General features: G+C 44.6%; 1 protein-coding gene across 3 annotated transcripts in view; it reads right to left on the bottom strand.

Annotated features, from left to right (window-relative positions):
- LOC102939794 (beta-1,4 N-acetylgalactosaminyltransferase 2) overlaps positions 1 to 26,321 on the bottom strand; it is a 68,456-nt gene that overhangs the window by 14,560 nt on the left and 27,575 nt on the right. For 2 of the 3 annotated variants that reach the window (XM_043536746.1, XM_043536745.1), the window contains 9 exons: positions 18,536 to 18,709; positions 14,113 to 14,250; positions 11,723 to 11,829; positions 10,831 to 10,868; positions 9,123 to 9,303; positions 8,381 to 8,467; positions 7,497 to 7,684; positions 5,498 to 5,638; positions 3,729 to 3,948 (listed from right to left, as the gene is read on the bottom strand). In XM_043536746.1, coding sequence (XP_043392681.1) covers positions 3,729 to 3,948; positions 5,498 to 5,638; positions 7,497 to 7,684; positions 8,381 to 8,467; positions 9,123 to 9,303; positions 10,831 to 10,868; positions 11,723 to 11,829; positions 14,113 to 14,250; positions 18,536 to 18,709 — 1,274 coding nt within the window. Of the gene's footprint in view, positions 1 to 211; positions 374 to 3,728; positions 3,949 to 5,497; positions 5,639 to 7,496; positions 7,685 to 8,380; positions 8,468 to 9,122; positions 9,304 to 10,830; positions 10,869 to 11,722; positions 11,830 to 14,112; positions 14,251 to 18,535; positions 18,710 to 26,321 lie in introns of all 3 variants that reach the window. The other variant, XR_005223477.2, reaches the window with a different exon arrangement.

The following is a 26,321-nucleotide window of genomic DNA, read 5'->3' as shown; positions in this document are numbered from 1 at the left end:
ACCCCACTGAAGAGTCTTCCTTGGCATTCCATGTAGCAGAGTCTACATACAGTGCAGGCGTTGGGATACTCTAGTGGCCAGAGCAGCAAGCTGGGAGTCAGGAGACCTGAGGTAAAATACTGGCCCCACTGAACTCAATGGCAAAATGCCTCTTGATTTCAAGGCAGCCAGGATTTTACCCCTGGCTTCAGTTCCTAGCTCTGCCGCTTACCTGCTTGGTGACCGTGGGCAACTTACTTCACCTCTCTGGCCTTCCAGCTCCCCTCCTGCCTCTCATCTAGTTTAGACTGCAAGTTCTTCAAAGCAGGGACTTCTCTTTACTACATACTTATACAGTTCCTAGAACAATGGGTCTCCAGTCTTTGTTGGCACACTATAGTAATACACATACAATCATGCATTACACAATGTTCATTGTTAAAAACATGGGTTATTAAACATCATTTAGCTTATTTTAAGTTTAATGATTAAATGTTTTAAGAAAATCAAGAGCAGCTGCTAATGCTTTATTTCAAACATCCATTTAGTTCAGCTGTGAAACAGGGTGTCCTAAGGAGACCTGGCCCTTTAAGGGGACTACCTAGGGGATGGGCTTTGAGGCAGATGAAATTAAGTCTGCTGGGTCCAGTTAAGGAAGAAAGGACAGAGGAAGGGGTTCACCCCACCCCACAGCCAGATAGACAGGCCTGGCTAGACCAACTCCACTAGGGGCAAAGGGCAGAAGCCTTAAGGGGTGCCAAGCAGCAGTATTTGAGCCCAGCAAGAGGCTGAAGCAGTTGTGGAGAGGGAGAAGGGCTTGTTTTTATTTTGATATTTTAACTGTGATGGTTTAATAAAATCAGACCCAAGATCGGGTGGTGGGTGACCACAGGAGTCTGGGTGTAGTTTGAGAACCAAAAGGAGAATCTAAGGCACCAGGAACATCTAGTACTGGCCTGGGTAGATGAGGCTTTATAAGCCTAAATGGCAGTGGGTTGGATCACTTTATGCAGAGTACACCAGATCCTCAGGTGCTGTAAATCATCATTACTTCACTGGTTTCAGTGGAGCCACATCAGTCTACATCACCCGGGCCAGTCCTAGGGGTGGTACTCTCAATAGTATTTGATCCATATATTGTTACAAAGCTAATGGGTTAACACACACAGTGAGCCGTGCTATGCGAGGCTTACGGGCCTGATCCTCCATTGCCCCACACCTTGTGTCACAACTTACACCCGTGTAAAAAGAGTGCGGATAATGGCCAGCTCAGCATGGCAGCATTTTACTTTGTACTGGTGCAAGTGATGTCCTGATGCAAGGAGGCAAAGGACAATTATCTTCATCCAGCAGCACCAAGGCAGCAATTCTGCTTTCTTGCCACTAGACGTCTTTGCCTTTGTAGTGGTGGTATCTCAGCCCCCAGCAGCTGTCTTGTGTAAAGTTACTCTGGAGAAATGATTTTCTCCAACCCCACAATAATCTGAGGGCTTTGTTTTTTCAGAAATGAGACCAACTGCCCTATAGCCTTGCACAGTGAGAAGTCATTTGTACCCATGCACAAGTCTGGTGGGAGTTTTTTAAAACACACTAGAAAAAGTAGAAACCTGCTAGGATCATTTGGGATCTGTCACTTAATTCCCCACCCTGCCGGAGCCTGGGACATTAGTGCTCCTCAACCCCTCCTGTTCTCTGCCTGTGACACAACAGGTTAGTCTCCCAAGGGCTGTAATACTTGGTCAAATTCTGATTTGGCTTACTGTGCAGGTGGCGTTGGTGACCTGTGATATACAGGAGGTCAGAATAGTTTATGGGGTACTCCATTCTAGCCTTAAATTTTATAAAACCTTTTCATCTGAAAAGCTTTAACAAAAAGTGACTTTGAATGATGCATTTCTTTTAATGTATCAGGTTTTTTAAAGTCAGGTTTTGTTATTGTTGGAAATTTTCTGGGTTGAGATAAAGTAGAGATGAAAAATTTTGGGGGGTGGGGGGGATTTCCTGCCTCTCTCCCCACTTCTTCTACAGCAGGAAAAAATATTTAGACAACTATCCCATGAAAAAAAAATTCAAGCCAAACCAAAACTGCTTCGTTTTCTCTGGAAAAGTCTTGTCAGAAGTGGCATCTGTTCAGTTTTTAGACCACGCACAGATATAAAGCACTAAAGCACAAAGCAAAGGAGACTTGGCCCCCAAAACAGATGGGCCTATTGCAATCTCTCTCTGTTTGGCCAACCTGACTGCCACCTTGCATCCCTCTAGTCTACCCAAAGTGTAACCTCCAAATCCATCTTCTTCTCCCATTCCTCTGATCCCTCTCCTTGCACTGCAGCTCTTTCTGTGTCCCATTCAGACTCCTTGACTTCATCCAAAAGCCTCTACATAGGCCTGCCCTGGCTTCATCTTCTCACCTCCTTTTCGTTTCCTTCTCCTTTGCCTGAGCTAACCTTCTGGGCCCTACCTACCATGCAGATGCACTTTAATCCCTAAACACAGGGCTTTCTACATTCTTCATAATTAAAATCGAATCATGTCTTTGCAGAGCATTAAGCAGAGAGCAGAACTCTCCGTGGATTCGTGGTTACAGGCAGCCCTAGGTCTAATCTAACTTGCTGAAACACTTTAGGGTAGGATTTTCAAAGGAATTTAAGGGAGTTGGGCATCTAACCCAACCAGGGGTGGGATTTTAGGTCAGGAGATCTAAAAGCTCTTTACAAAAGTTAAGCATTATCACCTCTGTTTCATAGAAACCCCTCCCCTCCCAAGACTCAGAGACAGGATGGGACTTGCCCTCTACACTGCAGCTGGGAGGTGCAATTCCCTGCTCAGGGAGATTCACACACAGTAGCGCCGATCAAGCTCACACACTGAAAAGAGCGCGGCCAAGGCCAGCCGCACAAGTACAATCTGTTGGAGATCCTAGGTATGGACTTGGGAGGCCAGCCCAAGTTACAGGAGTGCTAACTTGGTCAGAGCTACCACAGGTACGTCTACCCCAGCTAGGAATGACACCTTCCAGCCACAGTGAGGATACCCCCCCAGAGCCTACCAGAGAGCTGGGAATAGAACCCAGGCGTCCTAGTCCATGTTCTAACCCTGGGAGAGGCCCCTCAGCAGCATTAGTGAAAGCAGAGAGCTGGAAGCCCCAAGACTGAAACAAAGGAAGGAAAAAGACAAACATGATAGCGTGAGAGAAAGCTTCTGTGGGGCAAGCCACAAGCGGCCGACACCGAGAGCCAGGCCTGCCGACAGCAATTCCGGGCCCCAGGGCAGAACAGTCAATGGGCCCCCACAAACGAACAAGCCACGCCACCGTGGACATGCTCCGCCTGACATTTGGACGGTGCTGCGCCTGCGCTGGCTGGTACCCAGTGAGCTGCTGGCTGCACTGCTGGGCGCGCTCTTCTGGCCTGGCCAGGGCTTCCATATGCCCGCCCGGTGGAGTTGCCAACTGTCCAATTGCACAACCCCAAAGACCCTTGCCCAGCCCCTGCCCCTTCCCTGAGGCCACACCCATGTCCTGCCCCTTCTCCATCCCCCCTCCCTCTGTCGCTCGCTCTCTGCCACCCTCACTCACTTTCACCAGGCTGGGGTTTGGCTGCGGAGTGCAGGCTATGGGAGGGAGTTTGGGTGTGAGGCGTGGGCTCTAATCTCCTGGACCCCTGGGCAATTGACCCTTTGTCCCCCCGTCGACAGCCCTGCCAAGAGCTTGCTTGCCTTCACTCGGAGAAAGAGAGTGTATGGCTTACCTGAGTGAGCTACTCTTTGCAGAAGAGGGTCATAGCCAACGTGTCTGCTTTTGTCTGTATGGGCCAGGAAGAAGTTGACCACACCGCTGGTGACCACGCAGTTGGGGAACCCTTCCAACTTGTGGAAGGAGCCGTATCTCAAATGCAGACAGCCGCTGTCGTCACCCTGATCATAGAGCAGCTGAAAACTGTAGGTGTTCCCATTCACGCTGCCTCCAACCTGGAGAGCAGGACCATCACCCACATTATTCAGTTATCGCTTTTCATCTCCTGGCAGACTCACAGCCTGGGCTAACATCCGCTGACATCAACAGAAGCCCTTCCATTGACTGGCCCAACCCCCTGAACATTGTTACTGTTCTGCACAGTGGGAATCTCAACATGAACAAGCCCCAGTTTACAATCGCTTCTAGGTTCTTGTGAGCTGCTGCTTGGAGCTCATTCCCTACGACATCACGTTCTTCTTGTTCCTCATACCACTGTCTGTGTTTATCAGCTCAGAAACTGGAGTGTTGTTTCCGCTAGCGTGGTGTAGTTGCCGGTGAAAGCTGCTGGATTGGGATCACTAGAGAGACCAAAGTTCTGGGCCAAGATCAGACACGGCATATGCAGAAGCAGGACAATCCTTCCTCCCACCTAACCTAGAGACATACCATGGAATCATGTCTCCATGGTACATTCTTTCATTGGCCCTACTGACAACACGGCCAATCTAATAAGCAGCCAAACTGCACTGAGATCTACTCATTTCACATGGGGCACCAAACAGCTCTCATCGGAAACTTGTTACCCTTCACTAAGGATTTGGGTTGGATTTGAAAACATGACCAGAAGTTATAGGCCATCTGTTCCATAAATCCTCAGAACCATCCACTCTCTCAGGTCAACTGTCACAGCCCAAGGTGTGGAAATATTTCCCAGAAACTCTAAAAAAAACTCTGTATCAAGAAAATACTTAATGGGATCAAAAACAGCTCCAGCTGGCTTCAAAATGTTCTTACTGACCTAGGGTAAGTATTCTTTTTGGAGTTACGATCCAAGGTGAATGGGTGGTGAGGGAAGATTGTGATCCAGATTGGAGCCGTTTTTCCAAAATTGGCCAAGGAGAGTCCTGCTCTTGGCAAAAACTGATGTCACTTTTCAAGAAGAAGATATCTAGTGTTTGAACAAAACCAAGAATCCCCTTGCAGAAGCAGTAAACTAAAGTGATCGGGAACCAGCTGCATCAGGCTTATTGTTTGCCAATACTGTGCCCTATCTGTTCACTTTTCTGCCTGCTGTGAGGTTGTATTGAACCAAAACACAGAAAGGAGTCAGATACCCAGAACTAAGTAGTAAATATCCAGGGTCAAATGGTAATGCACCAATTTAAGATGGGCACATTTCTGAGAACATGAAACCGATCTGATGCATGAAGAAAGCCAAATAACATAGATGAGAAACACACACTACCGTCAAAGAATATTTTGCCAGATAGCACTAACCTCTGGTGTGGTCACAGTCAATCTAAAAATCCATACAAGATTTTCCCCATCATTTGAAAGCAAGTTTCCGACCCTTATCTTGAATAGTATTTTAACACAATAATAAAGATTTATGGCATAATCTGATGAGTAGAAGACTAAGACAGGTCTGCAAAGGAAGAAATATTCCTTTTCCCTCCTGACTAATGGCCAGATTTTCAAAGGCTCAGCACCCATTGTTACACTTGAGCACTTTCAAAAAGCCCGGAACATTTTCCAAGGGTACAATTTATTTGCATTTCTTACCATATCCAAGTTTGTTCTCTCCAGCACGTCCAATAGTTTCTCAATTTTAGTGTTTTCGGTGAATAAGAAGTCATCGTCAACCCAGAGATAGTACTTGGTTGTGACCTGAGATATTGCAAGATTCCTTCCGGCAAACCAACCCTAGTAAACAGAATCCCCAAGACACTGAAGGGTAGGGTCAGAACAGCTTTATAAGAAGAAAAATTAGATATATGCAAATACACACACACAAAGCTGCTTAGCTTTGTGCAAATCCCTTTTATCCAGAAACTATTCTGAAAAGGAGGGTCATCTGAACTACTGAATGAGAATGAAATAGAACACCTTTGCAACAAGGAGTGACCTTACAGAAAGATGATCACTTGCCCATGTGATAGAGAAACCAGTATATAAGGATAGTTAAGCACTGGAAGTATTTACCTAAGGAGGTTGTGGAATCCCCATCTTTGAAGGTTTTTAAGAACAGCTTAGACAACCCCCTGGAAGGCACGGTCTAGGTACATTTGATATCGCCTCAGTGCCTGGGGTGGACTAGATGACCTCTTGAGACCTTCCAACCCTACATTTTTACAATTGTAGGATTTTAATTCATTAGATCAGGTGATTTTTCTGCAGGAGACTTCAGTCACCATCCTATAACATCTCTCTATTTGTATAATTCCCAGGGCTCTTCACATTCCTTATGGAGCCCCAAGGTTCCCTCATTGTCTCTCCTCTTCCTATCCCCACGTTGCAGCAAGCCCACTGCTGGCCAAGGACTGGGTGGGACTGCCTCTGAAACTCGTTAATGAGCACCAAGGAAATCACTTTTGAGCAACATGGAGGCATGCCTTGTCCCATGCTGCCAGCCAATGGGGGTACTGAGAACAGACAGGAGCCTTAAACATTCATCTTTGATCTTTCGTAGAGCATTACAGGTCAGTGAGCCAGTGTAACTATTTTTACAAAGCTTGAATAGATACACAATAAGATGCTCCATTCACAAAATGTGCTGGACACCCACCATTCCCATGTATATCAGTGAATGCTCAAAATGAGGCCAAAAATTCTGTATAGTCAACAACGTGTTGACTAAGTCCATGAAGATTAATGGGTTGGTAAACCACTAGGAACTGGATTTAGACCACCAACTCATCTCATATACCACTAGGATAGCTTCAGTTAAGTGCTGTGGTACCAGTGCTAAAGCCCACACATTGACATGGAGAATTCAGTCCCCTCTGTCCCAGCTATCCTAGCTAAGCAGCCTTGGTGCGAGGTCATGGAACAATAACTGGATATAAATTTGAACTGGTGGCCTACAGCTGAAAGATTCTATACAACACAAACAATCCTATGAGCCATTCCACTTCATTTCTTTGGGCAGCTGGAACTGGGTACATAAGTCTTAAGAGTCCTTAGAAGAACGTGTTGTCCAGTGGATGGGGCAGGGGCTGAGAGTGGTCCTCAGGAAACATGGGTTCTATTCCTGGGTCTGCTGGGTCACCTTCCCTTCTCTGTGCTTCCATTTCCCCTCCCACCTTTTGTCTGGCTCATCTACTTAGACTGTGAGCTCTATTTGGGGGACGGACTGTCTCTTACTATGTGTTCGTAGAGCTCCCAGCACAACAGGGCCCTGGTCTCAGCTGGGGGCTGTATGTGCTAACATAATCCAAATGCTAATAAACGAGATGGTATTTTCAACAGTGCCCAAGTATTTTAGGAGCACAAATCCTAATGTAAGTCAATGGGATTTATGTTCCTAAAACACTTGGGCACTCTTGAAAATATCATCTTTTATTAGCATTTGGATTATGGTAGCACATACAGGCCCCAACTGAGTGAAAGTCAATGGGATTTGTGCTCCTAAATCACTTAGGAGTTTTTGAAAAATCCCATCCAATAAGGTATGTTATTTAGGATGTGGCCTCTCACCAATGAGCAAGCCTGCGTCTCACAGAAGGATGGAAGGCCTTGCCTGAGACCTGTCTACATGGCCAGTCCTGTGCAAGTGACAGACCTTTCCAAAAGGCATGATGTAATGCTCAACGTTCTCATCGATGATCTTCTCCGAGACTTCACTGTCATCGGCGACGATGATTTTTATGTCAGGGTAGTACTGTCGGATGCTCTTGATGAGGAGCCGAAGTTTGTGATAGCGCAAGAAAGTCTTCGTCGTGATAGTCACCAGGGAGCTGATCTTCCTATCTGTAACCGTAAACAGGGAAGTGACAAAGGCTGGTAACATTTTACTGCAGTTCTTTGCTTTTACTCACCATTCCTGAAAGATCTTACCTGCAGGAGGAAGGTGGGCATGTGGTTAGTAGAACGAACTAGAACACAACAGCTGGGTTCTCTTCCTAGCACAGACTGCCACAGACCATGGGGAAGAGCAGCAGCGCTAGGTTAGCAACCGTTGGGACTCTGAACAAGTCATCCTCTTTGTCCCTACGTTGCCCTATCTGAAAAATGGAGGTAGAGACGTGGGGCACAGAGTGCTTGTGAAGTGCATTGAGATCCTCAAATGCAAGGCACTACACTAAGTGTTGTCGGAGCCAATCCAAGGTTTTCCCGGAATTAGAACATTTAAAGAGGTCCGTTCATTCAGGGCTTTTCAGTGGACATAACTTTGGAAGAACCTAACTGGCCACAAAACATTAACTATGATGCTGATGTGTTCAGCCCTTGTCAATTACACATGTTTTTGAATGGAGAGGCATCAGGAGATCAGAAAGACTTTAAGAAGCCCAGCATCAGGCCTAAAAGAGTAACTAACTTCTACCACAGTAAAGTCTGGAGTAAGGATTTACCATCAGCAATTGCCAGCTTGCTGGAGCCACTCCCTGACACCCCCTTAAAAGGGCAAAAGGGGTTTCCTACAGGGAGGCACTCAGAAACACTTACCTGCTCCAGGATCAAACAACTTTGGAAGGCCGGGCTGTCGGATGATCACAGGAAACTGAGCCACATGATGTCTGCTCTCGAAACTCACTTGGAAAACAAGAAAAGCAAAATAGGAAAGTTGCATCACTCATAAGTCTTCAAGTATTCTGGAGATCTTTGATGACACAGTGGAAACCTCCAAGTAAGAACCTTGATTGGAAATCCATTTGTTCCCTGGCAATGCTTTAGGTGAAATAGATAAAAGTGGCCCCCCTGATTTTATATAGTGTTAAATGACCTTCCAGCCTCGGTGATGGAAAATGGGCAAGTGGGAAGCCTAGAAAGAGTTCTTTGAAAGACCTCTAGTTCAACTGACTCAAAAAACTGGATACATTCTTTTTCCCAAGTACCAGGAATTCTCCTGGCTTGGCAGTCTTGCTTCACCTCATGTGTAATTAGAAGCCAAAGACTGAAGCCCTGAGTCACTAGGAAGCAGGGCAACGAAAGAGGCTTCAGCTTCCTGAGGATCATGACTGACCTCACCAATCTCTGCCAAAACTTTGAAAGAGACAGCTATGGAAGATGGCAGCATCCTGCATCTATTTCTCTGCTCATGCTGTGTTAAATAATGGGTCTTTCAGAAAGATTCCTTCTTGGAGGTAAAGTTAATTTAGCAGATGCTCGAAAGTGGCCTAGTAACACTAGAGAAACTGATGGAAAACTGCTAAGGATAGGATGAAGAAATCATCCAGTTGATACTCACTCATATCTACTGCAGTGAGCCGGTAGACCACACTGGTGTACGTGACATGCTCAAGGATGAAATTCAGCAGCTCCACATCTGAGGTCAAGATGATCAGCTCTTTCTCGCCCCGTCCACTCACAACATCGTTAGAGACATCAGCAAGCGTATTGAGGGTTCCCAGAGATGCTCGCAGGATCACCTGCGTTAAGTGCCGTGGGGCACGGAGGTGGAAATCTTAGGTGTCATGGTAAAATCACAAGGCTTCCCCTCTCCTCCCTCCCTGATCTGGGTCGATCACATGGCCGTCACTTTAAGAACAGTCTTATTTAAAGGGAAAGAAGGGAGATCTGACCCCACCACCATCCTCACCCGGTTTCACTAAAAAGAAGACATCCTTGTGGAGGTCAATAAAACAGTCACCTCCCCACCCCCAGTGTCTGAGGCGGTTCTCTGTGGCTTCAGAAAAAAATTGTAAATAAAATGTTGAACATGCTTTTAAAATATGAACTGTGTGGGGAGAAAAAAAATGTCTTGACTGTATGAGGGGCTAGCCCATGCAGTGGAACATTAAATCTGAGAGATTGTAAAGGATTCCTTCCTTAGCTAGACAGGGCAATGTGGTCCACTGAATAGGACACAGGAGACCTAAATTCAATTCCTGGCTCTGGTAATCTCAGGCAAGTGACTTCCTCTCTCTCTCTCTGCCCCTCTATTTTCCTTCCTTAGTGTCTATGAAAGCTTGTTGGGGCAGGGACTGTTTTACTAAGGGCTGGTCTCCACTTCAGTTTTTACTAGCATAGCTACATCAGTTAGCGGTGTGATTTTATTTTTTTTTGCTGATATAGTTATAGTTTCAAGGTACCTTATATTGGTGGAGCTGGAATAACCTGTACTGCCAGAAGCACTTTTATAACAGTATAGCTGCATCTGCACTAGAGGGAGCTGCTGCTTTAACTACGCCAGCATGGAGCAGCAAAACTTGAAGGCTGCATCCACACAACAGACTTCTGCTGATGTACCTATGTCAGCTTGTTTTGCTCAGGTGTATGAGATAAGTTATACCAGTAACATCACAGCTTTGCTGGTATAGCTATGTCTGCACTAGGACCACCTTGCCAGTATGCCTTACCATTATACCTATGCGGGTAGAGCATTCCGCGAGTAGACATGGCCTGAACATAGACCAGCCCTATGTATTTGTATAGTGCCTGGCACAATGGGGCCCTGATCTTTGTAAGATCTCTAAGGATTTGTCTGTGCCTAGACTGCAGCTGGGATGATGCCTCCCAGCCCAGGTTGACGGACTCATGCTAGCTTCCCTCGAGCTAGCGCACTAAAGGTAGCAGTCTGGCATATTGTGGCACAGGTGGCAGCTCAGGCTAGATCCCGAGTCCAAGCCTGCCTGCCCCCCACCCACTCAGGTCGGAGCTCAGATGGCTAGCATGACCCACCATCTATCCTGCAATGTCCACACTGCTACTTTTAGCATCCTAACTCCAGTAAAGCTAGCGTGAGTCTCTCTATCTGGGCTGGGAGTGTAGACATACCCAAATGCTACTATACTAATACAAGGCTGGGAAATCAAGCCCACCTTCGTAATAGAAGAAAAACCTCATGAGAAATGTAAAACTAACGCACCTTTCATGCAGAGAGATCTCAAAGCATGATACGCACTTGCCAAGGTAACCCTGGACTACAAACTTCCCTGCAACATCGTGAAATATACCTGGTACTTGTCTTCAGTCACTCCATGCAAACCAAGCCCTTGAAGAACAAAGGGAAACATACATAAGGACAGTAAGTAACAAGCCTAAAGCCAGTGTTTTGACTCAAGTGATTATTGTTCCCTAACAAGACTCCAGTCAGCCCACCTGAACTGGGATCACAGAGCTGGATACAAATAGAATATCAGCTCTTCTCTATGCATTTTTCCCCCCTCAATTTTATCCAGGAAGAAATCTAGAGATGTCAGTAGTATTTTTGCATTGGGGCAACTCTAAAGATTTAGGGCTAGATCGTCAGCAAGCATAAGCCAGGGAAGTCAACGGAGCTACACTGATTTACACCAGCTGGAGAGCCAGCCTTTAGGTTTCCACCACTCCTTGCACCTTATAAAAGCCAAAGATCAATAATTTTGCAAGATTACAACATTTGAAGCAATTAAATAAGTGGGAGAGGAATTTAAAACCAACTACCACAGAGCTCTTCAAGAAAGCATTTTGCAGTCCGATAGAAGAGCCGGTCTGCGCTCAGATGACAAACGAGTCAAGGGAGATTTATTGTGAAATGCAGATGGGATCTTCAGCCCTTTTCATAATTGTTTTTCAAATGCTCTGTATACAAAGTGCCACATGGTTATTATTCTAAGAACCCATCCCAGACATTTTGTGCACTTTACTGGAAGGAAACCAGATCTCTGGGTATCAGCAAATGGATTTTGAATTCAGCAGTTTTGTATGAAGGGTTGGGTCTTCAGAGTAAGCCAAGTCCAATACAGGTGCAATGAAGAACAAAGTCCCCCTATTTCATATAGAGGGTATGTACAAGAGACAAGGTCTTAGACTTCACTGGAAGTTGAGCCCATGAGCAGGCTATGAAAAGGCACAGAACAAGTATACCTGGAATCATAATCGTGTGTAGTGGCATCACCTCTACTCCTTGAATAGGATAGCTTAATGGCATGTTTGGTTTGGCTATTACTAGATCTTGAGTCATTGAGGGGTATCTGGAACAAATGCGAATAGAACAGGGTCAGCATCGGGAGGATAAAGGATTATGAAAATTGTGTTAACAGTAAAACAGTTTGAATGAGTACTTCTTTCTACCAACATTCCCTATCTGTTGGATGCTTGCGGCTGGAATTTCAAAAGAAACCATCTCCCACTGGGGCACCAAACGAAGCAACCAGATTTTCAGGATACGTGGAGTGTATAAATTGGGTGCTGAGTAGGTCGTGGTTTAGATGATGTAATGGTGCTCACTCATGGTCTGGTTGGGGAGCATGGCCTAGTGGTCATGAGTGCAACCCCCGACTGCTAAGGGGATTGTGGGGAGGGGCCCTCCCACTCCACCAGGCTCCGACTCGGCTCCTTTGCGCTACCAATGGTCTGGCAACCAAGGCTGCTTAAGGCTGTCCTCCCTGGGCCTCTTCCTCACATCCCTCCTGCCCCCGTTATTCCAAGGCTTTCCCATGTTGGGGAAGTCCAAACCAAAATAAGTAAGAGGGGGCTACTATGTCCAGGGTCCACAGGGATACTTCCCTCTCTGGTTTTCTCTGGGATGGGTCCTACCTTCCCTCAGGGAGGGCCCCTTTGCGCAGCTGCATCAGATCTTTAGGCTTCCCTCTGCTCTGTGCTGCTGGAGCTATGGGCTGCAGGTCTGCTTAGCTCCAGCTCTCTGCCTCTCAAAGGAGCTAATTCCCTGCCTCTTTTAATTCCTCCAGCAGATGGAGGATTTGCTGCAGGTGTGGCGGGGCAGGGCTAGCGAAACCCCAAATAATCCCTTATCCCCTTGGTGCCCAGTGTGGGATTTGTACACCCCATCACCGATGGTAATAGCTGAAAGGATCATTTTTGCTCTCCTCCATAGCTGTTTCTTCTACCTCAATACAACCCAACCCCAAGGCTTCAATTCATGAGACTTTCCCACATGAACTTAGTGCCAGGAAAGATGCAGGCTGGACAGGTCGAGAGAGACAGGAGGGTCCCTAGGCACAGACTGGGTACAGCGCAGGCAATGACAATGCAAGCTCCCCCCCCCAACTAACTTCTAGCATTCCTCTGTCCTGACATGAGCCAATCAGCTTTGAATCAGAGGGGAGTTCTGTCTCCAGGACCCAGACTGGGCCACGGGCAACCGTATTTTGCTATGTGAATGGAATAGGCCACCACTTTATACACAGTGCCTGAGATTTTCATTCCCCCCAAAGCTACTTAAGGGTTTGCAAAATCTCAGCCAGTAGCCATTGGCTATCAAATGTACTGCCTTGGACTGGATTTGGACAGCAATCTAGAGGTGATAGGTGAATAAATATTTTCAGTGCATGTCAGATGTTCTGCAGAGGACTCAAACCTGTTCTCATTGAGGCTAGTGGCAAAACAACCAGGGGACCAGGATCCAGCCCAACGGATGCTGTTCAGAACTAACCCATCCACCTAATTTCATAAAGCAAGCTAAACAGCCCAGCTTGATAGAGAATTTGTGCCTTAGCAACCCAAAATGATCTCTCGGGGCGTAAATATACAGGGGAAATGACAGTTTATTTATGTAACCTGCTGGCAAGATGTTTGGTTGCAAAAACAGTGACTTCAGCCTTTTCCAGAAGATTAGTGGGTATTTTAGTGGTTGAAGTTTAATACCTGTTTGTGTCACTTGGCTTCACACACACAATGGGTATATCAGCTACTAATAATCCTCCCTAGAGGTCATGCCCTATTCCTCATCTGTTGTCTTTATTTTTCCTTTGACATTTTGTAATGTTTTATAAGTTCAGTTTCTTGTCTCTCCTCTGTCCTGTACCGCACAGATGCTCCTTTGATACTGCCACCCTTTGCATGAGTTTTCTAGCTGGCTACCTCCAAGAGGAACCTTACTGGCAAAACAGATAAGTGCTTTGGTATTACAGAATCCCTCTCTCTAGAAGGTGAGTATTACATTCCTCGGTAAGATCAGCCCTTCAAATGCACACAGTGCTCCAGAGGGGATAGCTGCCATGCACTCAGAGTAAGGCTACCCAACAGGCCACTTAGAAGCAGCAACACTCCCTGAAGTCTGCAAGCCCATTCCCCCACCATGTTAGTCTGACATAGCCAGAGTCCAGTGAATTTCAGGGTATTTGTGGATGTCAGTAGATCTAGAACTAGACTGGACAAGATACTAGGGGCTGCACTGCCAGGAACAATCTTCACTGGCAGGGAGATGGGCTAATAGGTGCATCCTCAGAGTGACAGCAGTAGAGGTCAATGGGTGACCAGGAATGAACAATTCCGCAGAGAAGGAGCCAATTTACCTTATCTGATAGTGCTCTAACTCCCTCTGTTGCCTCTCTTTAATGGAGGCAAGGTCTTTCTTATCAATATAATCTTCCATCTGGTAGACATGCACACGGTCAGCTTTGGCGCACTCACACTGATTCTTTGGAGCTAGCCTGAAGAGAGGGGAAAAAAAGAAAACCCAGAAGGCTCAGCTTGTGCAAGGACACTGGGAGAATCTGCTGTTTTGTGACCTTTTGAAAATAATATGCATATAGCCAAGCTTGGTGGGTTAGGCCTGTATCTATATGGGCGTGTGTATATATATTAGTGATATGGGCCTAACCCACTAACCATGGACATGAAACCCATGTTTCAAATGCACACTGGCAAAGTTCTGATCTCAGCTGGACACTACCTTCCCAGCACTGCGGGATGTTCAGCTCTGGATGGGAATATCGTGACTGAGCCAGAGTTAAGAAGCGAACAGGATCCCATCCTGCCTTGGCAGGTGAATGTAGCTTCCTTTGTAAGAAAGTTGGGTTACACTGTAGGACATTTGGGCCAGATTCTCAGCTAGTGTAACTGCACAGAGCCACTGACACCAGCTAGGAAACAGGTCCTTTATTACAGAGGGAGCCCAAGAAAGCTGTTGCTCAAGGTCAGGGCCTGTGCTGGTGCAAAAGCACCTAATTAGCCCCTGCCTGGCCAGCTCCAATCAGGGGAAACAGATTGGGGCTGATGGAAAAGGCCGGATGCCAGCCTGAGGATTGGCAACAACTGCTGGCCTGACAAACCAAGGGCTATAAAGGCTGGGAGGGAGCTAGAGGCCTCCTAGCTGAAGGCTGACTCTGCCTGTAAGGGAGGTAACCAAACCTATAAAGCTGTATATAGATGGACACTGGTGGTGGGACAACGATAAGTAAATAAAGACCCAGGTGTTGCACAAGGCTGAAACCTCTCCAAGCCTTATTGGGGAGGACAAGCGGGCCCCAGGAAGGTGGGAGGGTCATGAACCCTGTTACAGGGCCATAAAACAAACAAACAAACAAAACAAACCACCTCCCCTCCGCCCACTCCATCATACTTAATACCAGAGCCAACTTTTGGGATAGAGAACCAGTGGCCATGCCCCACCTCTCCTTCCCAGTTTGGAAAGAAGAACCCTATGAAATACTGAACTGGGAGTCAGGAGATCCAGGTTCTATTCCTAGATCTGCCACAGGCTCTCTGTGAACTCAGAAAAGTCACCTAATCTCTCTCGCTGGATGTCTCCTTCCCGTGGGGAAGGGAGCAATGCTGCAAGATTCCACTCCCTGCTGGAGGAGAGAGTTTCTGGTAATGACAGACTGGGGCCATCTTCCCAGCAGCTAGGAGAGGTGACCATCGCCCTCCTATCCAGCATGCAGAAGGGATAGGGACAGAACACAAGGAGGAGGGAAGCTCCAAACCCACTTAAGATCCAGAACAGAGAGGGAAAGTGCCCCCTCTTTCATCCCAGAAACTGGGTCAGGTCAAATGCAACCCTCTATATCTCTAACCGCCACCAGCCCAAACAGCAAAAACAAGCAACCACATGGGCATGTGCCTCAGGGATCACTGGAAAATCTGGACATAATCCATAATACGCTTGATGGAGATTGTGAGACACTTGTCTCCCTGCAAGAACGGGTGTCGAGGAACAATAAATCCCAGCAAACCGTTAGCAATAAAGCCCCCACAAGTTGCCCAGCTGCCTCTTTTCCACTGTCAGAGGTAAACAGAGACGTTCTTGGGTTTGCATGGAGGGGCTTGTGTCTGAGCTTCCTCTTTCTGGGAACAGATCAATTATTTGCAGGTCCCTTGGCTGGCAGACTTGATAGTGCCTTAGGCAACTCTCTGAGTCCACTGAGAAGTTGCAAGACCAGCTTTGTTGGTTAGAGGTGAGCAAGTTGACCCTCAGCAATAAATACCTTATCTACGCTAACTCCACAGCCTACTTCTTCTTTCCCCCACCCCTCCCAGATATTGTAACCTGCCTCCTATTCCACTCCATTGCTCCCCAGAACCATCCTGCTACACTACATTCCCTCCTACCCCAGCCCCATGCAAGCACTGTGCACTACACGACTCCAGGACGGGGGGGACTGAAGTCTCGGGTGGGCTCAGGCTTCAGTCCCCACTCCTGGAGTTGTGTCGTAATTTTTGTTGTCAGAAGGGGGTCACAGTGCAATGACATTTGAGAACCCCTGTACTAAACCTCACTGCCCCTCACTAATAGATTTCTGGGAGGAAGCTGTAGCTCTGTTTTCCAATCGCTTGTGAAATAAAAGGCCAGCACTTCAGGCTCATTTTCAGGAATGATGTCAGAGTTTAAGGCCAGACAGGATCACGAGATCATCTAGCCCAGGGGTCGGCAACCTATGGCATGCGTGCCAAAGGCGGCATGCGAGCTGATTTTCAGTAGCACTCTGCTGCCGGCCTGGGATTCCATCCACTGGCCCCCTGCCAGCCGGGATCCCGGCCGCTGGTGCCGCTCAGCCCACTGCTGGCCTGGATGGACGGAACCCCGGGCCGTCAGCGGGCTAAGCGGGGCAGGCAGCCAGAACCCCAGACCGGCAGGGGGCTGCCTGCCGCCGGCCCCACTCAGCCCACTGCCAGTCTGGGGTTTCGTTCACCGGCCCCTGTAAATGTAAAATGTATTACTGGCACGTGAAACCTTCAATTACAGTGAATAAATGAAGACTTGGCACACCACTTCTGAAAAGTTGCCGACCCCTGATCTAGCCTGACCGATGTATCACAAGGCATGAAACACCACTCGGCCACCTGCACCCCAACATCCAGAATTAGACCAAAGTATCACAGCCCTCAAGAAGCTAAACTAGTACTTGCCACAGGCAGAGAACAGGAAAGACCAAAGTGAACGGGAGGGATCAATTTGTCCCGTTATCTTTTATTATTCATTTGTCTTGGGACCATTAGGTGTTGTGTGAAAACAAAGATGCAGCTGAGCCACGTGGTAAAGAGAAAGCAGCTGCTATTTTGCCAGACAACAACAGGGAAGAGGAAAGAAAGTTAATTTGAATCCCATTTCTACCTAGCTATTATTGCATCAATCATGAAGGGTCTACTTAAAATCTTGGAGAAATCCCACAATTTTTGCAGGTTGGTCACGGCATAAATAGCAAATTTCATGGATGTGTTACACATCCACGAAATTTGCTATTTACGCCATGACCCACCCACAAAAAATGTGGGATTTCTCTGCAGTGTTTTTCAAACTGGGGTTCTCAAACCCAAAAGGGGGTTGCAAGCCTATTGGTGTGGGGGATAACAGTATTACCACCCCTACTTCTGCGCTGCTGCTGGCAATGGTGCTTCTTTCAGACCTGGGTGCCCAGCCAGTAACTGCCGCGCTCCGCTGTCTTCAGAGCTGGGCGGCTGGAGACCAGATTTCACGGTCTGTGACACGATTTTCACAGCTGAGAATTTGGTAGACCCCTAATTATCATGAACAATGACAATAAGGAAAGCAGCACTTAGGCACAGTTTCTTCAGAAACTGAGCCAGCCTAACTGGTTATGCATCATTATTTTCCTCCCCTAATGTTTTATAGCATACTTCCTTTTTGTTCAAAAGAGACACTCTTCTGCACCACCATAGCATTTAGGCATCAAAGCTACAAAAGCTCCTAAAGGTACATCTACACTGCAAAAGACCTGGGGCTGCAAGTCTCAGAGCCCAGGTTGACAGATTTGGGCTAACCCTACAGGGCTAAAAATAACAATGTAGACATGCCTGCTCAGGCTGGAGCTTGGGCTTTGAGACCTACCCTCACTGGATCTCAGAGCCTAGTGGAAATGTCTCTACAGGTATTTTTAGCCCCAGAGTGCAAGTCTGAATCTGTAGACCTGGGCTGTGAGACTTGCTCCTGCTGGGTTTGGGTTTTGTTGTTTTTTTTGCCATGTAAGTGTACCTTAGTGGCTTAAGTCCCATTGAATGTCAATGCGATGTAAGCACTTTTAAAAGTTTCCCCCATTACAGTTCTAATTGCTGTGATTGATTAGATAGATCCAAAGGAATAATTATTTTTTCCTTGTATCCCTCCTCCCCGGCCCTGTGAACAAAATTTGCAATTTTCTCAAGTTTGTTAGTCAATATTATTTGCAGAATTAATTTTTGCAAATAATTTTGGTCTGTAGCTTGTTCGTAACCAATTTATAAGGAGCATCTAACAAGCCAGACGCTTCCATTAATCTCAAAGATCCTGTGAATTTTTATCCCTGGATCGGATGAAATAGGCAACTAGTGCAAATCATCCTAATTCCAAACCTGAAATTAACTTTCTGCAATATGGGCATTAACAGCTGGAGCAAATCTAACAATTCAAACAAACATTAGCCAACCTTTTCCTTTGCAGTATTTGCACAAATCTAGCTAAGAACAATTGAAGCAGTTAATATCAGCAAGGGAACTTACCAAATTCCATTGTAGATAAACAAGGACTTGTATTTTTCTGGAGACAGAAGTTTCATGTCAGACCGAGCCTCTGAAATCTCTCCCTTGATCTGATTTTCAGTTAACCTCTGCCAGTGTATGGAGGCCAAAAACACAACCGCTGTACACAAGACCAGGATAAGGAAGTATTTCATACTGCATTAAACAGACGAAAGGAAGATTTCAGTAAGCAACGAGGCAGCATTTAGAAGCTGTTAGCTCTGTGACTGCATTTCCAAACTCTTAACGCATTTCAGCTTCGGTTTTTCTCCCTTCCGCCCACACCCAGCAGATCTGAATCTCTTCTTCATGTTCAGAAGAATTTTCTGCCAAACAAAATAAAAAAGCCTCCTTCCTTGATTATACTTAGGAAAGACTGACTACCCATGCTGGGAAGCTGCTTATACCAATTATACGACAATTGTTCAGACAGAAACTTATGAGCTTGAGACAAAAACTCTTGTATTTTATTGTGTTTTTTCTCTGAACTTTTTGAGGGTGTTATTAAACCAGACAGCCCTGTGTCCTTTAGAGCATGACTAGTTAAGAATTTACCTGTTGACTAGTTGCAATTATTGGCTAAGAATAGATAGTTAGACAGACCTTATTAGTTCTCCTAGTGCATCTCTGCTGTTACTTTCATTCCCCCACCTACCAAATGCCTCTCCTAGAATCCACACCGAGGGTTCTGCTGACCCATTTGGACTGTGACAAAGGGGAAAGGTGCGCTGGACTCAGAGCAAGAACACCCTGAATTATAGGCCACTCCCTCCAGATACCACAGTTAGTATTTCTGCCATTCACAACCTTTATTATTCCCCAAAGACTACATTAAGATGGAGCAAAGGCTGAGAGTACATGTCAGTAATTCCCGGTTAAATACATTACAGAGATGCTGTAGATATATCAAAAAAATCCCCCAAAACCAACACTCTCCTCCCCCAAGCATTAGAAATCCAGGAAATTCAGAGTAAATACATTTGGATTTCTCTTAAATATGTAGCCTTAACAATGAATTTCCTAGGTTTATAGCACTTGGTATTTTGCGTAAATTACATCATCACTGTAATGTATTTAATGCAGAATTGCTGATATGTACTCAGTCTTAATGTTGTTTTGTTCGGGAATTATCTTATTGTTTTCAAGTTAAACATTTAATGCATGTACACTAAACACAAAACTCAACATTAGCAGGCCATACTTCATATCTTCACTTTATTTGAAATATCAGCTTGCAGATTTTAAAAAATGATTTAGCTTGTCTGGCTGCTTCCCACCCGTATCCACACACTTTAGAATGCCACAAAGCAACCAGAATGCACACCCCTCCCCACTGCCCTGTTTTGTAGGTAGATCTGGTGCAACAGGTAGCTTTTGGAAAAAAGTGGTAACTACACACACACACTTCATGATTATCAGCATTGTTTACCCCCTAACTGAAGTTTCTGTCAGCAGAAGCTGGTCGGTGCATAAGATCTTCTTCAGGGAAACTCATGAAAAATTGCCTTCCTTCAAAATGGCAGGGCTACATTGCTTCATTGAAGATGGTGGCTGCAACTTCCTAACACCAGCAGTCTTTCACCCAGTCAAGCACTCTCCTCTGGGCTATGCCAGCCCTCTCCTCACCTTGCAGGTTAACAATAGGTGTACCCCAATCTTCGAGTCCTTTCGAAGCATTTCCCTGTGATATCCAGCCCCGACACAAGAGACTCACAGAAATCCTGGATCCTCTCCCTCCACTGAAGCAGTGTACCCCAGTTTACTAGTTTTCCCTTAAACCACCGCTCCTGCAAACCACACAGCACTTGTGAGCACTTATAACAAAACCAGTTTTATTTAAGAAAAAATAAAGATTTAAGTAGCAACAAGAAAGGGTGGTGGAAACAAATGGTCACAATACAAAACAAAAGCATAAGAAGTGAACCTGGGTCTACACTTATTAATAGTTACCTTTCCTATTTAATAAAGTAGGCCGCCCCCCCAAAGTTCAGTCAGTTGCAGAACTGGATGGCTTCACAAGAACCAGGATCCAATTTTTCATGAGAACATCCCTGCTTTCCTCAATGAATGGATGCAGAGGGTCTCTCCCTCCTCTCTGTTATACTGAAATAGTCTTGTTCCTATTCATAGATATAACCAAATGGGGGTTTGCCCTAATATTCCTTTTTTACCTTCAAGAGGTTTTGACTGTTTGCAGTTGTTTCTGGTGGTTTGCCACTCCTTTCCAATTTCTCACACAAGCATTTCCCCAAGACCCATGATTTTGTCACTGTTCAAATAATAGCTTGTAGAGAAATACGAAGATAACTATGTTTTAACTTCACTGTACATTGGTCCAGCAACATTTTCCCCCACTCCTTTCTCCTGTGCAGTCTTCCCTAAAAGGAGCTGTACTAAGTCATGTCCATATTGAGCGGTGGTATTCATTGCACAGAAAGAGTGCCTGCCAACAGCTGTGCAACAAATAGGATGTGTATTTAATTACTTGCTATCTGCCTATCAAGAAAGTACTGAAGCCACAAAGTAGGGTTGCTCAGCATTTGAAGGGGGTGTGGGGGAAGAGTCTAAACAGACTTCTCTTTGGGTGCCTAAATTTAGACACTTGTATTTGAATATTTGGGCCCACCATTTAAACAAGCCATGGTATGAACACTGGTGGACTAAAAAACACATACCTAAATCATCTATAGCAATCACTTCTAAATAAGCCCATTTAAGACAGAAGCACCCTCTGCTCCACTTTTTGAGCTTTAAGCTCACCAGTTTACCAGGGGGGAATGAGATGGGAATCCTAAACTTAATGAGGAATGGATTTTTCACATCATGAGGAGGAAATCCAGCCACTCAAAACCTTTTCCAGGACCTACCCCAACATCAGCAATACCACTGTGGCTTATTTACATTGACCCAAGAAAGCAAATGGCACTTATACAAACAGAACAGTGTGTGGGGAAAGTCCAACTAGACTTGGAGTGCTGTCCATCATGAAGGGCTCCATCTTGCAAGAACACGTTCACAGGGAAGAGTCATTTTACTCACACAAGCTATTCCCAATTACTTCTGTCATAAATATAAAGGGAAGGGTAAACCCCTTTAAAATCCCTCCTGGCCAGAGGAAAAATCCTCTTACCTGTAAAGGGTTAAGAAGCTAAAGGTAACCTCGCTGGCACCTGACCAAAATGACCAATGAGGAGACAAGATACTTTCAAAAGCTGGGAGGAGGGAGAAAAACAAAGGTCTCTCTGTCTGTCTGATGCTTTGGCCGCGGACAGAACAGGAATGGAATCTAGCTAGGTATGTGTTAGATTATGATTTCTTTAAATGGCTGAGAAAATAGCTGTGCTGAATAGAATGAATATTCCTGTCTGTGTGTCTTTTTTGTAACTTAAGGTTTGCCTAGAGGGATTCTCTATGTTTTGAATCTAATTACCCTGAAAGGTATCTACCATCCTGATTTTACAGAGGTGATTCCTTTACTTCTATTAAAAGTCTTCTTGTAAGAAAACTGAATGCTTTTTCATTGTTCTAAGATCCAAGGGTTTGGGTCTGTGGTCACCTATGCAAATTGGTGAGGATTTTTACCAAACCTTCCCCAGGAAGTGGGGTGCAAGGGTTGGGAGGATTTTGGGGGGAAAGACATGTCCAAACTACGTTTCCCAGTAAACCCAGATAAAGTTTGGTGGTGGCAATGGAAATCCAAGGGTAAAATAATTTTGTACCTTGGGGAAGTTTTAACCTAAGCTGGTAAAAGTAAGCTTAGGAGGTTTTCATGCAGGTCCCCACATCTGTACTCTAGAGTTCAGAGTGGGGAAGGAACCTTGACAACTTCCGTAGTATTTTTTGCGTAAGTTACTCACTTGCCTACGTGTTTGTAGAATCAAGTCTTAACAGAGAAGTCAATTCATTAGAGGGTTTGTCTTCACTGAAGAATTAACTCAAGTTCTGTTCACACACAAACCCCCTGAACTCCAAGCAGGGGTGCTTTTAGCTCAAGTTAGCTGGCCCATCAGGTGTATAGACAGTCAGCTGTTAACACAATTGCTCTGTGCTAGGGTGGCCACTTACACATTCCCATAATAATGGACACTCTGGTACTTCTGGGAATGGTGTGGGCCCACCCCCACCAGCATGACCATGCATGCCTGGTGCGTACAAGCTCATGCTGCACAGAGGACGCCATTTTGAAGAACGCGCCGCTCCACTCACACAGGCAGAGGTGGACTGGCACATTCTTCAAAATGGTGTCCCTCGCCTGATACTGGACAAAACCAAGTCTGGTTTGGCTCAGTACCAGCTGAGGGACAAGTCACCCAAAAAGAGGACGGTCTGGTTTAAAACTGGCGGAATGGCCTTCCTACATGGTGCTGCTCACACGAGACGTTTTGCAGCGTGGCACTTTCCCTTGAGCCAGGCTAACTTGAGAAGAGTAACTTGAGTTCACCCGGCAATGACGACATTGTGACCATACATTTTCTTCCTTTCTTTGTTTTCCTTTCAGTTTTTCACGTACAGAACAATTAAAGGAAACATTTGTGTGTTGTTTTTTAAAGTTCCCATTCATTTTTTTTAAATACACATCATGGAAATATTTGTTGGTTTTAGGCATTGTAAAAGGCATTTTCCCTTTTGTTTTATATACCATTTTACTTAAGATCAGTCAAATTGTATTGTTAAGGACAAATTTAAAAAAAAAAAAACAACTCTGGAAAAAAATGACTATTTGTCAGGCTTACATCCTCAAGTCAGTTTGGATCCTATTCACACAAAAGGCAACTACCAGATATTTGTAAAAAAAAAAAAAAAAAAAAAAGCCAGAGCACAAAAGTACAGGGAGATTATAAAAATTCTGGTATTTTTAAACAAACCAAAAAAATTAATTCTGCCTGTCCCTTTTTAAATGATTACCTTGAAGAATAAAATTCCAGAAACTAAACAAGGAAGATAATAAAATAAAACAAAACATAAGACATTCAGAACTAAAGCAAACTAGGGCCCAGTCCTGTAAACATTTAATAATTGTGAACATTATGCCTGGTATTGGTATTGCCTGGTTTACCGGAGCATACCAAGATCTCTTGCTTTTTGCCTGGTGGTAGGAGGAAGATTGTAAAGAAAGCATTACATGCCTGTGGAATTATTGCACTTGGTATTTAAGACAATCTCCTCTCCAAAAGTAAAAATGTTGTTAGCCTTTTATCTATAGGATTAATCTTGAAACCCTTATTCATTAAAGTAGTTTCTTATGATCTTATTGAAGTCAATATTGCTACTCTCCTGATCAGGGGTCATTTGTAAAGCTCCACAAGTCTTACAATACTGTATGCAAAGTTTTGGGATAAGCAAATACAACCACTTGCGAGTACAATGATCCAACACAAAAGCATTGACTTGAAGTGGGGGGGTCATATTACTGTTAGGGCATGGGAGCTCATAAAGTGAGGTACATTTTTGAGAACACCTTACTTTCACATTTTTTTGTTGGCAGAAATACAGACGATCAGGGAATACTTCTGCATTTACTTTTCTCCATCAATGAGGAAGAAAGACATTTAAACGTATCTATGATTGCGACCTTCCTGGGATTTCTTGGGTTCCTTTGCATTGAGTCCCTTCTTCTCTATTTTTAGTACCCTTTATTTTGAGGCGTTATGGTCATTTTACTTTCTGGGACAAGGAAGTGGCTGTGTTTAAACACTGAAGCGGCTGTAGTTGCTTCTCCCCTCCGCATCATTCAATATAGCTGTGAGATGTGTGCACCTTTTTAGATGTTTTAAAAATACTTACTTATGATTATAGCGTATTCAAAAAGCATCAAGTTGGTTTAATTTACGCACCTTTTCTTAAAGCTCATAAGGCATCATTAAGACCCTGTATAAAGACTCCCATCATTCTTTGAAGCAAGGTGGATAAAAATCAATTTTTTAAAAAATAAAAATTAAAAAAAAAAGATTTTTTTTAATTTAAATTGGATATTTTTTTATAAAATGCTTTTTGAGGAAAAAAACCTATCATGGAATAGGGATTATAAATTCTAATTCTATGATATGAGACAATATATTCATGTAACGTTTAAGAAAAGTTTTGTCAATGAGTTCCAATAGTTCATGGATTAGGGACCCAATTTTATGGGGTTCCAGGGGCTTCTGTATAGATTTAGGTTAATCTTTCTACCTACCCCATGATATTCAGTGCTCAGTTTAGAAAATACCATCAGAAATTATTCGTTTTGCAGTTCTCAAACTGTGGATTTGTTTCTGAAGAGATAACATGCTTGTTAACAGCAAAAATGTTTTTAAATAAATAAATAAATAAATATTTCGCGGTTGAAATAACAGACCTCAACCCTTCTGTCCCTCTGCAAATTTGTGTACACAGAGTCAATCCCTTACCTCTCTCTAAACGTGCAAAGTTTCAAAAAGTTCAATGAATAGAAGATTGTTGGGGGTGGAATAGATCTGGACAAGAAGAAGTCTGGAAATAAATGAGAAGGGAGGGACAGGTAGTAGAAACAAAAGTGAAACTGTTTGAGCAGCATATTCCAGAAGTCTTGAGGTCTTTCTGAGCGTAGCCTTCATTGATTAGAGACAGTGGTGAGCTGAAGCTGGTTTGCACCAACTGGTTGTTAAAATTTTGAAGCCAGTTTAGAACCGGTTGTTAAAGGGGTGGGCAAACTCTGGCCCGCGAGCCACATCTGCACTGCGGGACCGTCCTGTCCGGCCCGCCTGAGCTCTTGGCTGGGGAGGCTCCCCTGAGAATCCCTTTTTAATTTTTACTCACCCAGCGGCGCTCCGGGTCTTCGGCGGCGCTCCGGCAGTGGGTCCTTCATTCGCTCCTGGCCTTCGGCGGCACTTCAGCAGCAGGTCCTTCAGTGTCACCGAAGATCCAGAGTAACTGAAGGGCTTGCCGCCAAAGTGCCACCGAAGACCCGGAGCGACTGAAGGAACCAGTTCTTCAGCTTTTGGCAGCTCATCACTGATTAGAGATCTATCATACCATTCTCTGACTAAAAGGGAAAACCTATAATGGCAGCAGGCTGTAAAAGAGACAGTCTTGAATAAGAACCATTCAAGAAATATGTTTGCTGATGACGTTTTAAAGAAAGTCACACCAGTGAACTGGTGGAAGTCACTTAAGCACTTGGATTCAGAGACCGTTGAAGTGATAATCTCACTTTTAACAGCAGTAGCTTCTTCTGCCGGTGTAGAAAGAATATTTTGTTCCTTTGAACTAATTCCTTCCAAACTGAGAAATTGTTTGGGACCTGAAAAAGCAGGAAAGCTTGTTTTTCTTTTCCAGATTATGAACAAACAGGAAAATGAAGGTGAAGACGACTGAGTTAGCTGCAGAAGCCAATATTTTAAGTTTCTCATGTTGACCTGTCTGACATAGTTGATTTAATTTTGGGTGGGGGGTGGTTGTTTTTTTTCAAATATTTCAACTATTTTAGTTAAAAACAATTTTAACAAAAACAGACCTGATTTTAATGTTTAATGTTTGAATGTTTAACTAAATTCAAAAATTCGTATACATCATGTTTTGTTAAAATATTATATATGCTTGCTGTTGAAGAAAAAGAATCCAGAATACATAACATTGTTGTTTTAGTTAAACAAAACAATTTCAATGTCTGTCTGGTGATGTTCTTCTCCTAATATAGCATGGCAAGAAAATCCTCCAAATATTAATGATTAACCTGTTGAACTGGAGATAGTTCACTTCCCAATATCTTCATAAATATCTGCTTCAATTACCTTTGGTAAATGAAATA

The sequence above is a fragment of the Chelonia mydas genome, chromosome 27, assembly GCF_015237465.2.
Source record: "Chelonia mydas isolate rCheMyd1 chromosome 27, rCheMyd1.pri.v2, whole genome shotgun sequence".
Classification (NCBI taxonomy): Eukaryota; Metazoa; Chordata; order Testudines; family Cheloniidae; genus Chelonia; species Chelonia mydas.
Note: the sequence above shows the minus strand (reverse complement) of the source record. Positions and strands in the feature narration are given on the sequence as shown.